We start from the raw sequence: 12332 nt of genomic DNA on the forward strand, positions 1-12332 counted from the left end.
CCTCCTGCTGACGGTGAATCACGAACCGAGTCGTACCTGCATGTACACGCAAGTGCGCGTGCTCGCCAAACTGTGACTGGCGGTTTTCTTTCATTTTTTTTTCTTATTTTCTATTTCTCTTCTTCACCATCTTTGTTTCTCGCCAGTTACGACTGTTCTCTCCAGCGATCGCGTTCCTTCGTTTTGCATTCTGGCACGTAGCTTGTTTTCGCGCCGCGTAAATTTCAACGATTACATTTCGCTCGACACGTGCACTACTCGAGAGCTGGCTCCGAAGATGTTCCCTGCTCTGCGGGGTTTCGAAAGCGACGCATGCTATTTCGAGGGACCGCGATCGTTTATCGAAATAATCTTCTATTAATAGGGAGCCATTGTTACAAAGGCGTAGGAGAATACACTTCTTCTCGCGTATGAATGACAAATCAGTTCCTGCTCCTTTCTTTCCTGTTCAGAGTCTCTTCTACCGAATTACTATTGGATTACCATTATACGTTTAATTGCGAAATTTAGACACGTACGAAAGCATAAAGTGTTTAATAATATTTGGAGTATGAAATGAAATCGATCTCCATTTAACTTTCGTTTTTCTCGTCTACTTCTTCGCTGCTAAAGGCGAATCTAGGACTCGTGGTAGTGTTTCGTTCGTTTCTAAAATATCGATTTTGGAAAAAACCAGATTCTTGCATCTGTTTGTATGAATAATTAGCTACATAAGAGGCAAGATTCACGGTTTCTGCGAAATATTATAGTTTCCTTGTGTATAATGCGTAGACATGCGTGCGTATGCGTTGAACACATGTCGCATGTAAATTTATTGGTTCAATTTTATTCGCTTTTATCGAATTTTTCATACTTGTAATATTTCTAATACAATGTTTTTCATTTGCTAACTAATAATAACTAATTACTCTAAAGCGTGCTGTACTGTATCATACAGTGTAATGATTCGGTTGTTTACTTTTTTAGTGGTATAATTCATATATAACATACACTGTAAACAATTTTCATAGGGACAGTAAACGCGATTCAGAACTACGTTACGCGTAATCGATTGGAATCTTATCATCAGATTGCACGGACGTAAAATTCTGAACAATCTCAACAACCAGCGAACAATCTCGCTACGACGAAATCCTCAATTCACCTAGAATTATTTCGAGAAATTCTCGTCAGCATTTCCTGTTCCTTTCATTTTTAACCACGCGTCCGTCTGAAGCGCGCTTTTATCGCGATATCTGGCGACCTTTTTTTCGCCCACTTATCTCAAGAGGGCTATTTATCCTATTTATTAGTCTGATAAAACATGTGTACGCGTACCGATTTCGCTGACTGGCGTATAACACAAAATTATGTAATGTCACTATTGTCTCGTAGTAAAAAACTGTTTTATCGCACGCGTAAACCTGTTTCCGTGTAATTAGCTCAGGTGTCCTCTCCGCGAAGCAAATAGGAATTCGTCACCGAGATATGATAGTTTGTTTACGCGCATCTACGCCAACGTACGTGATTTGTCGCGTATCGTTCGCTTAAACCCCAGTTATGCACGTGCGCTAACGAACGTTCAGCTGCATTTTCACAATTGTTTACGAAATCGAATTTCCAATTTTTTTCGGCATCTATTTTACATATATTATAGAGAGATTACAAGTATGAAACTTAACGAAACGTAAAGTTAAATTTATTTATTACTGAAGAAAGTACAGTTTTTGTTACTCTTTTTAAATTAAACTCGCGCTTCGCACGCATATCCTTTTATATGTTCGTTCATCGAACATTCCTGATTTTTTCCCGGATTTTCGGAAATTATAATCGGGCGAAGATAGAGCATAACAATTTATTAGTTAAAAATTACTAGTTACTATAAATGTCTACAGAGGTAAAAATATTGTAGCAACATCCAGGACTATGGTAAACACATATATATATGCTCCATCTATTTATATTTGCCACATACGCTATCTGTTATTTTTTAATTTCAGCAAACTTTTAACAGCACCACTTCGTCAGGATAATAAACTAAGAACGCGAAACGCTGGATATTCGTACAAACACGTAGAACCGCCCTATGTAAGTAGTACGTACATTATTACAGGTGTACAGTGCGCTCTCGAAATTCTTGTTGCTCACTCAAAAAAGCCGACGTGTTGTGAATGTCCTTCTCGGATACGATACGTCGAGGAAAATCTATGATTTTTACAAAAGCAGACCACGTAGCCGGCGGCGATGGCGGTGGCTGCTGATCGTTCATGAATTATTCATAAACGCACGAGATAATAGCGACGAACGCTAAAGTTACCACCTGTGTGACGAACGCGTCCACAAGTTCCGCGTCGCGTGTTTAAAAAAAGGGCCATTTGAACTCTTGGTGGAATCGGTAAGTCATATCCTTTTCTAACCGAGGAATGATGATACCCATGCTAAACTTTGCGGTGCTTTTTACCTTGGAAATAATGTTAAAGCTGGTAGAGCAGCACTGCGGTCAACCGACAAGGGACGAATGGAACGAATAGAAAACAACGAATTGTGTATTTAAAACGAGCATGAATTGTCTGCTTATTTGTACCTTGTTTGTTGCGTGCGCAATGGGATAAGAATGTGAAGTTTTTAATTTTATTTTTTCTATAATATTTTAATCACTGAATTAATATAATGGTCATTATAATTTCTGAATAATTTAAACAGCCGGATATGCTGTTATTATCAGAAAATGTTGAGTATGCATGTATAATTTATCATACAAAATATAATATTTTGTAGGTGATAATTCTATAATAAAATCGATTAATCAAATTCATTATTTCGCCTGTGCATTGAATTAGCCAAAAAATACATCTTCGTATCACGATAATTGTTCGCAACTGGAACATTACTATTATTAAGAAAAAAAATTCCTTGACACTGATCTACGGAAAAGTAGAATAACGAATTATTCAAAAGAACTCCCGAGTTTGAGCTCCAATTCTTCGCGTTTCCTTCATTTAATTAGAACGCAATAACAATATCCAACTAACGAGACAAGCGTAATAATCGGGCACGAGTAATTTATTCTATATTTCACGTAATGTGTAATGTCTGGCCGGCCGCAGATTGGACGAAGTTAATCATAATTTCGCTTTTCCACCGCGTCATGATTTATGTTAATTACACCAAGACAGGCAAAGGATAGGACATGCGCATATAAATTAGTTTCACCGTCCTATATTCGAGCGGGTGCGCCAAGTGACACCGATTGTCAATGGCAGCTACGCCATCAGAGAAAACGCGAGTTGTCTTTTTTTCTCCGTTTCTAATTTCCGATTTCTCGTCAAACGAGGGACTTCTTTTTTTCAGCTAATAGAGGAGGAGTCGCGGATCAGCAAATAAAAGGGGCGAGGCGCGGGATCGATGAATTCACGCTCTGATTGACGCCGTTCCAAAGCGTACAACGAAACTGCATTTCGAGTATTCGTGTCGGATTGTGTTTGCACGTCACGACGATTCTCCATTCGATCCGCAATTTCACGTCGCAAAAACGGTACGCAAAACGGTCGTTCGTTCGATTTTCACTCCTGCACACGATTATTTTCTTTCCTTTCTTTTCTTTTACTTTTTTCCCACCTTCGACTATAAGAAGTTTATCCTTATTTGCATTTACGATCGTACCGCGTGTAGCTCGTTCGGAGGAGCTACAGCTTGATTTGGCCGCCTTGACCAGTAGGCGTTTTATGAGATCCTGCATGATCGTTAAGGCGCGTTCACAATTGGTAAAATAGTCCACTTGCACGTGAGTCCTGTGGAGGAAACGGTTAACGAAGATATTTTAGTTGTGACAATCAATGCTGTATGCAAAAATATTAAATGCAAAATATGTGCAAAGAGAAAAGTATCAGAGATGAAAGAAAAAATGTACATAGAAAAACATGTTTTCGTTGGGCTTTTCCAAACACCATGTACTGGCACTAAAAGATCTATTAAAAAATATTCTGACTTTTTGTTTCAATTCCAATGGAAGAAGATTCGTGGAACAGTTCATGATAATAATAGATGACAGAAATATTTTTATAATGAGACAGAAATTTATTTTGGAGATTCGGAATTTCGAAAAATATGTACCTTTTCATCGTTTACCTAGTGGTATCTGTATATCTGTATATCGAAGGCGAAGAAACTTTGAAGGAAAGTGCTGAACGGATTGAAATATGGATTCCAACATCCGCGGATAGGCGGGAGCGTAGACGGCTTTATCCACGAGCAGGTATCTAACTATCTCTGTAATTGTACTCGAAACTCGCATCGAACGACACGCTGGTTCTAGTTCCCGCGGAAAAGTCACCGGGCAATTACTCGATAATTTATGCAACCCGTTGGTGCACCTCTTCTCGCAGGCAAAATGGCCGATTAACTTGTCCAGGTTCGAAAAAGATTTATGTAATGCGCGGTCGATTACGGGTTTATTTAAAACCGTGCGTCGCGCGTTCTATTGCGTCTGGTCACGGTTAAAAACATCGCGCTGATATCGGCTCCGTAGGAATGTCGCAGTTATTTTCGATCTAGTTCCATTGCAGTTACCCTAGCTGCGTATGAAACCGATTCGATTGCAAATTGTATCGGGTCGCGGTCAATGGAACGTCATCGATCGTTTACATAATTTGATTTATATTTAGGCGCGGCGTGTCTTATCCTTTAACGATCTCGCTGCGAATCGTGCCACCACGTTATTAGATTTTACCACGTTTCAACAAGACACCTTGCTAACCACCTTTATACGTTACATCGCAATTTTTTATTTCACGCAATACATCTTTATTCGCGATATATATAATTCCGAATATATATATATAGTTTCATATATATAATTTCATATATATAAATTCATATATATACTCGGAAACATGTACCTATAGATGTTCATTTCGCGCGGTCTCTGCATATTTTTGTCATGCAACGAAGAAGCACGGAATGGTAATAATAAGATATTCTATCCGACAAGTTACATAACAACCATGTCTCACCCCGTTCGCCACGGGGGTTAAAATTTCAAATAACAGCCGAGCCATTTGGAGTGAATGAGGAGGATCCGGTGCTGGTCAGACGACTACATACGTGTCCAGCGTTCGAATTGGTTCTCCACGTCCCGTTAATATTCCGTAGAATTTTCAGGTAACGCGTTATCATTCGAGGTTTCTAACAGGCGTACATTCGTTCCATCTGAGACGAAACTGCCCTGTCTACGCATTACTACCCGACTGGCTAGCTCGTCCACGCGACTACCTAAAAACGCGTCGAGCAAAACGAACGTCTTTAAGCGAGACTACGTGTTGAAAATAGGAGTATAGGAATAATTATTTCATGCGCTTCCTCGTGGAAAATGAATGTTTTCGATGGTAATTAACACCAGGGAGAGAGCGGTCGATGCCGTAACGCGCGAGTATCCACCCGTAGCAATGGGCTCCGAAAGACGCGTCCAGTCACTATGGATAAAATGTTCGCGTCTGGTGAACAGTTCTAAATTGAAATTTTAAATGTCTTCCAAGTTCCTATGCATTGAGTCGAATACCTGATAAACAGTGGAGAAATAGCTGACAATTACCGGTGATCGAGAGCAAGCGTTGAAGAAAGGGCGACGACCGGTGACGCCTGCTGTGTAGAAATTTTCAAGACACCTATCTAATATCTTTAACAATTTCTGCAATTTCTCGAAAGGTTTTCGTTTTAAAAATTCGTTGGGGAAATTTTATTTACTCTTTATAGATTTCCAAATAAAGAAAGATGCGGTTAGATACTTGGAAAATTTGTAATCGCCTCGAAGTTGAAACTCAAACAGGCATCAATGATGATCGACAACGCATATATTATACATATGTATAGGCACGCCCATCCATCGGCGGCACCCTCGATTATCCGTTTCCATTTCGAACGCGTTGGAAAGCGTTTGGTTATAGCAATTTACTTATCTCTCCTCGAAGTTAACGCGAGGAAACGTATCGGCCATGCTAATTAAGCCGGTAACGTAACCAGATAATGCGGTGCCCGCGAACGGTGAAACGCGTACGCGTGTAACGCGAAACAGAAGTTGAAATAGAGACGTCCGTAGCGATCGGTTCTAATAATTGATTAACGAAATTGTCCAGGTTAAGAGACGCTCGCGGTCGTTGCACGATGCATTGGTAACCGGTGTTCTCTGACCAACGATCCAACCGTAACGTCAGATAAAAGAACAGCGTGTCAGGGTATCCAGTTTCAATTACCGGGTAGCGCTTAATACTTAACTTACGCGTAAGGACGTAGCGACGGTACGCCGAAGGGAATAGTATAAATACTACCGCGGTTAAGGTGATACCGCGAGCCGCTGCGGGTTTCGTCAGTTTATTTATTCCCGGGTCAAGGGAACTCCATTTCTTAAACACGAAGGTCGAGAAGTCAATGAGATCCGGTTGCTCAGGTATGTATGTAACCGTGCAACTGCCCGAGCTCACGGGCGTTTCGTTCGACTTTGTTTCACTCGCGATTTTCTATGGAATTCGCGCGGCGCAGCGTCAACGATGCGCTACGGACGGTTTCCCTTTATCGCGATATCGTTTCATCGGGATCCGTGCAAAAATACTCGTACTTTGATTGTACGCGTTCATATCGCGTACGATTGTATATCGTTATTTGCTCGATATTCGTTATTCACATGCAAAAATATATTCGAAATTTTTTCCATTGGCAGATTTCTATCGGCAGACAACTGGACAATTTGTCATTAATTTGCATATTTATAATATTTAAATATAGTTCGCGCGCTGTTGTTACAGTTTGTCTAAAATATTCTCGGATATTTGCGAACGGTAGCATAGGTATGTGCGCGCGGAGGTGGGATTACAGCACTGTCAAGTTATGCGTTATTGTTTCGCGTTGTTGCGAAAGAGCGTTGATAAGCATCGGGAATTCCATCGGAATTTTATTTCGCGGTGGCGCTTACGCAGACTAACTTGCGTGCAAATCCAGTTTGTCAATATCTCAAATATCATTGTTTCTTCTATAGATGCATCTTATACGCAAAAGCTCCAAAAAACACCCTCATTTATTTATCTTAATTGTTTTCCTTGGATGTAATAATTACATCGCGCATACATTACCGTGAAAAAAAGAGAAGAAAAAAATAGATCCCCTTTATATGTAATGAGACGAGAAGATTTTGTCTCAGGAAAAGGCAATATATCAAATACGAAAACACATACGGACGGAGAAATTATAAATTGGCTAAAAATATGCTGGATCAGGTTTAAAACGGATGAGTTGTACAAAATTTGTATAAAACTTCAAGGCCTATAATAGGAAAGAAATTTGGTAATATGATGAGTTTACTGCCTAGCATACCTCCAATTTACCATAAATGCTTCATTAGGCTACATGTAAAGGAGAAATGAGTTTTAAAAATCATTATTTTTAGTTAGTGTACTTGCCTGTCTTCATTTTAACTATTATTTTTTACATACGTTTTTTTATACATTTTTACAAACAATCCATTCTATAAAAAAATGGACTTGAATTTTCTCCTGTTCTGATAGTTTATAATTTATTATTATCGAAAATGGTACAAGTCCACTTGTAGCTAAAAAAAAGATCGTTTTCTTCTTTGACAGCTTTATTAATTATTATTAGATAATAAAGTTGAGCAGGTACATAGCGTTGAAAACATCGCCGACCCGAGTCGATAAACGTTTGCCAATATTTTTAAATTGATTCAAAGGCAAACCCTTAATTATCTCGATATAAGAAAAAATCGACCTGTACCAGTTTCAAAAACAACGGCTCATATGTGGACGAATATGTTATTTAAATGACATGGTACGATGGGCAGAGAGTCGTAGGACTTTGATCGGATACACTATAATTAAAATGAAATAACCTACATACGGATATTGCTATATACTGCCACGTAAAAAATGTCTACATATATGTTTAATACGTTTGCGCTTTCTTCATCCTAACCATCAAATTCTTACTTACATAGATACATATTATATTAAAAGCCGGTTAAAAGCCGACCCATGGATCGGAGATCTTACTATCCGATCGCAATTTTCGCCGGTACGTCCCGGGGGACTCGTATGCGAAACGCAACGTACGATAAAGGACTCCCTTGTGACTGTATGCCCGTAGCGCCGGACATCGAGTGGGTTCTTGTCCCAGCCGTCCGGTAACAAGACGCCGGAGTAACCAGAAAGAGAGAGAGTCGGTTGGAGCCTCCGTTAGAAGAAGACTGCAACTGCGTGCGTCGAGTATACGTGTATGTACGCCTCCATATGCGAGCACGCAAAATCAAGATGGCAAAAGAGTCGCCGGCGTTCAACCACTTCGTACATGTATATACATACACATACACATATAATTGTGCTACACCCTCACAGTTACGTACACGTATACGTAGAAAGAAAACCATGGCTGGAATTGATGGTGTACAGGTTGGCGATACATGGTGCCGCGGAAGCCCATGACCCATCAACATGCACGGGGACGGTGGTTGTCTCCGTTCACGGTGGTAGTGAGATGACACGCGTTCGTAGTAGTACTCGTGATGGCTAGTGGCTGGCGCCGGCGGACGTTCAACAATGGTCGTATCTCCCTTCCTCTCTCTTACTCGCCCGCGCCAAGAACCATTCGCGCGCGCCCTTCCTCTCGCCCCTTAGATCCCGTGGTTGGCCGTAACCATCCCTTCCCCTCGAACGATGTCGCCGCCGTCGCCCGTGCCCCTCTCGTCCTGGTCAGCATTAGTTTTAGCGGCGTCGCCCTTCTCTTCCACGCCCGGCTTGTCCCGCCGACGCCTCTGGCCCCATGGTCGTCAGACACCCCCGACTACGGTCGGCTTCGAGTCGAACAATTTTTGATGGAACAAGCTGCGAATGTTGCATCTCTGCCAACTATAGAGATTAGGAGGGAAATATTTCAACGTTGGTGGTTTGATTCCTTTTATTTTTCATAATTGTAAACATTGTTAACACGCATATATCGATTGCTGTTCTCTTGTGTTTCTGATGGAATTATACAGCAAAAGATTCCTTATAACACTCACCGGCTGTACGTATTGGTAATATAACGTATTACGTTATGTTTGTGACAGAATATTTACATTGTACCTATTTTAGAATCAAAATAAATAAACTGTTTGTTTCTTTCATTTTTAGTACTTGTTTATAATTTTTATGGAAACACAGCTTCCATAGCGGCAAGTGTCACGCAATGATAGGGAACGTCACTGATACATATTCATGTAATCTGGTAGATAGGTGAAAAAGTAGAAACGAGTTTTGTATCTTTTCTACTCTTTTGTTTTAAAATTTGTTCGCCCATTAGAAGAATATGTTTTGTACGGAAGGAAGTCAGCAATATGCTACAATACTGACTATTATTATTATTATTATTATTATTATTATTATTATTATTATTGTTATTATTATTATTATTATTATTATTATTATTATTATTATTATTATTATTATTATTATTATTATTATTATTATTGCTACTATTATTATTACTACTATTATTATTATTGAGAGACTTTGAGGCATAGTGATGTTAAAAGTATTCCCATCTCTTTGATACCAGCTTGAAATATTCCAAGTGCTACTTGTACTAACTTTTCATTTTATTTTATATTATTTAATAAATAAAAAAATCAACTTTGTTCAGTTTAAAGAAAAGAAAATTTCTCTGCAACATAGGCCTTTTTATTTTCTAAAATTCCGTGTCTCAAAATCATTATTACCGCGTAATTTGACAAAAGTGAACATACTTGTGGTATGGTTTTTCTTTTCGACTTCTTCGATCGCCAAGTAGAAAGGATACAAAAATTGCACCACTGTATACAAAAGAGATATTCCAGGGACGAGGTGGCGGAGATAGAGAGCAGGCGTCGGAGCGAGAATTCCTGGCGGCGTTCCTGGTTGCGCCTTTCTGCGAATTATTCCTCACCCCGGCTGACGATACATACCTACTACGTGCATAGTCGTGCATATAGTCGACCCCATCCGTGGCAGATTTTCCTCCCTTTCATTTTTTTCAATATAGCCTCGGCTTTTTATCCCTCTTTCTCTTTCTACTCGTTTAGCTCACCGACGATTGTGAATGGAGGGAAACAGGACGCTTTTGGGGTTTCGAGTGAACGCTGTTTGGAAGAACGATGAGATCGATGGTTGGAAGAAGTGTTTGATCGTGAATGAAGTTTCGATAGCGAACAGAAATTGCGGTTAAGATGACGCGCCGTTAATTCAGGGGTTGATTCGAAGTTTGTGCGAAGCGAATAGGATCATTGAAGACTATGTATGTGTATACACATAACTTTCAGAGCGCGTACTATTCTATAGCAAAGTATGTCGAAAGGCTATAAATAAATTTCTAGTCACGATATTACGATAATTCTGTAACCAGTTAAGAATTTAAACTATAATCTTCTTAATTTTACGAAATAAGCTATTTCATATCTCCGTATACTGAACAGTTTTACTAAAGTATATATGTATTCTTTATCCGAGTAAATAATTTGAAAATTCCATTATAAATAAAATGCTGATCGATCGATGAATATAAATTTCATTTCACGCGTCTCCATAGCTAAATACAGTAGTTGCTCAAAAATGGCCATCGCCAAGTTCGCATACACCGGTTAATAACCCGATAAATCGTGAACTGTGTAGACAAGCTTATTTTCGACCGCATTATCTCCGATCATGAATATCGAGTACTTTTTTCGTTAAAAAAAGAAAAAAAATTGTACGCACGTAAATATTTACCAAAGTGTACGTATAAATGGGTCAAATAACATTCTGTGTTTCGCGAGCGTTTCGAGTCCAACGCTATTCTATTCGAGCAGCGATTGCGCCGTACGGGTAGTGGAGGCGTCGCGGGCAAAGCTGCGCGGGGAGAGGGAAGGCTATAAAAGCACGCAGGTGAGGGGCGGAGGCCAGTTGACTTCGATCCATCGAGTATAACGTGTATGTTATACGCGGTACGTTGTGTACGCTCTTTTCTAGCGCATTCCGTTGCGTTTCGAACACAACCATACAAGAGAATTTCTCTTCTTTTAATAACGGTCGGTTCGCTCAACGGAAGTAGTGTTCCTCGCGAATGTGCTCAACTCGTGACAAAACGTAGACACGTTCGAGAAAAATTGTGCAGTGACAGCCCGCGTTTGATGAACGGTGACGATCAGCGGAAAAAAGGGAGTTGAAGGGAATTAAAAGCAAAAGAGGAAGAAAAGAAAAAGAAACTGTATAGAAAAACTGTAGTGAACGGGAAGCGGGAGGAAGAAACGAAGAGACCTCAATTTGAGAATACGGAGTCTCTCTTCTACCGCTCTATCTCACTTTGATGGGTTGATTCGATCGATAAATACACGGAGTGCTTATACTACGGCAACCTCCGGCAGATAAGAAGTTGCACATTTCGGAGGTGTGTCCGATCGGGTCAAAATCGACGACCCAAATCTCTTTTTCGGTTGCTTACCTGCTCTACTACCGTGCTCAAAGCGATACCGTTCAAGACCAACGAACAGAATTTCTTTCTCTCTCTCTCTCTCTCTTTCGCCGAGAATCAGTCGGAGGTGAAAGAAGCACACAACTTCGTAAGACGAAGAATGAAGGCGATGGTGGTGAGTCCCGTAGGTGGCAGAGTACCGCCGAATCGAGGTGTCCTGCACAACAACCTAAGCATCAACGGAACGCGTCGCGACCTAGAGGCGGAAGAGGTTGCCGCTTACCTAACCAAGCTTAGATCATTGGTACCTGACATGCCGAGGAAACGGAAACTGTCCAAGCTCGAGGTAATCCAGAGGGTGATCGAGTACATCTGCGATCTTCAGACGACTCTGGAAGAGACGAACGTGCACCACGAGTCTGCCGTGATGAAAACGACGCCGAGGCAGCCGTTGCAGCCGTTGTTAAACGCCACGACTACCATCCCGACGACAACGGCGACGTCGGCGACAACGATCACGATGGTAGCGGAACGGTGACCTGCACCAGCGAACGAGCTCCAGTGAGGAGGTCCAGGCCGCTGCGAGCTCCTCGTCCTCGCGGGCTGACGGCTTCACCTCTTCGTGTTTTGAGTCTTTTCTTCGGGAAGTCGAGAACCACGGCTCTACGCAGTCGGTGTGTTCACGTTGCACAAGGAAGGACGTCGGTGTTTCTGTCCCCTTGTTGCCTCGTCCTCGATTGTACAGAGAGATTCCTTGAAGACATGAAGGCCCAGGAAGAAACAGAAGAACAGGGAAAATCCTGACGGTCAGGTATCCGGAGGAAGAATGGGGACGGTTTTCTTATTTTGCTTTCTTCTTTACTTTTTATTCCGCTGACGTTCGAACGTTTCCC

The 12332-nt window shown here is 40.9% G+C and overlaps 1 protein-coding gene across 1 annotated transcript; it reads left to right on the forward strand.

Moving 5' to 3' along the window:
* Nucleotides 1-11293: 11293 nt before the first annotated feature.
* Emc (Basic helix-loop-helix domain-containing extra-macrochaetae) lies at nucleotides 11294-12117 on the forward strand. The gene has a single exon (XM_076894579.1). The coding sequence runs from the start codon at nucleotides 11600-11602 to the stop codon at nucleotides 11975-11977; it is 378 nt and encodes a 125-aa protein (XP_076750694.1). The 5' UTR covers nucleotides 11294-11599; the 3' UTR covers nucleotides 11978-12117.
* The last annotated feature ends 215 nt before the right edge of the window (nucleotides 12118-12332 follow it).

The sequence above is a fragment of the Xylocopa sonorina genome, chromosome 4 (genome assembly GCF_050948175.1).
Source record: "Xylocopa sonorina isolate GNS202 chromosome 4, iyXylSono1_principal, whole genome shotgun sequence".
NCBI lineage: Eukaryota > Metazoa > Arthropoda > Insecta > Hymenoptera > Apidae > Xylocopa > Xylocopa sonorina.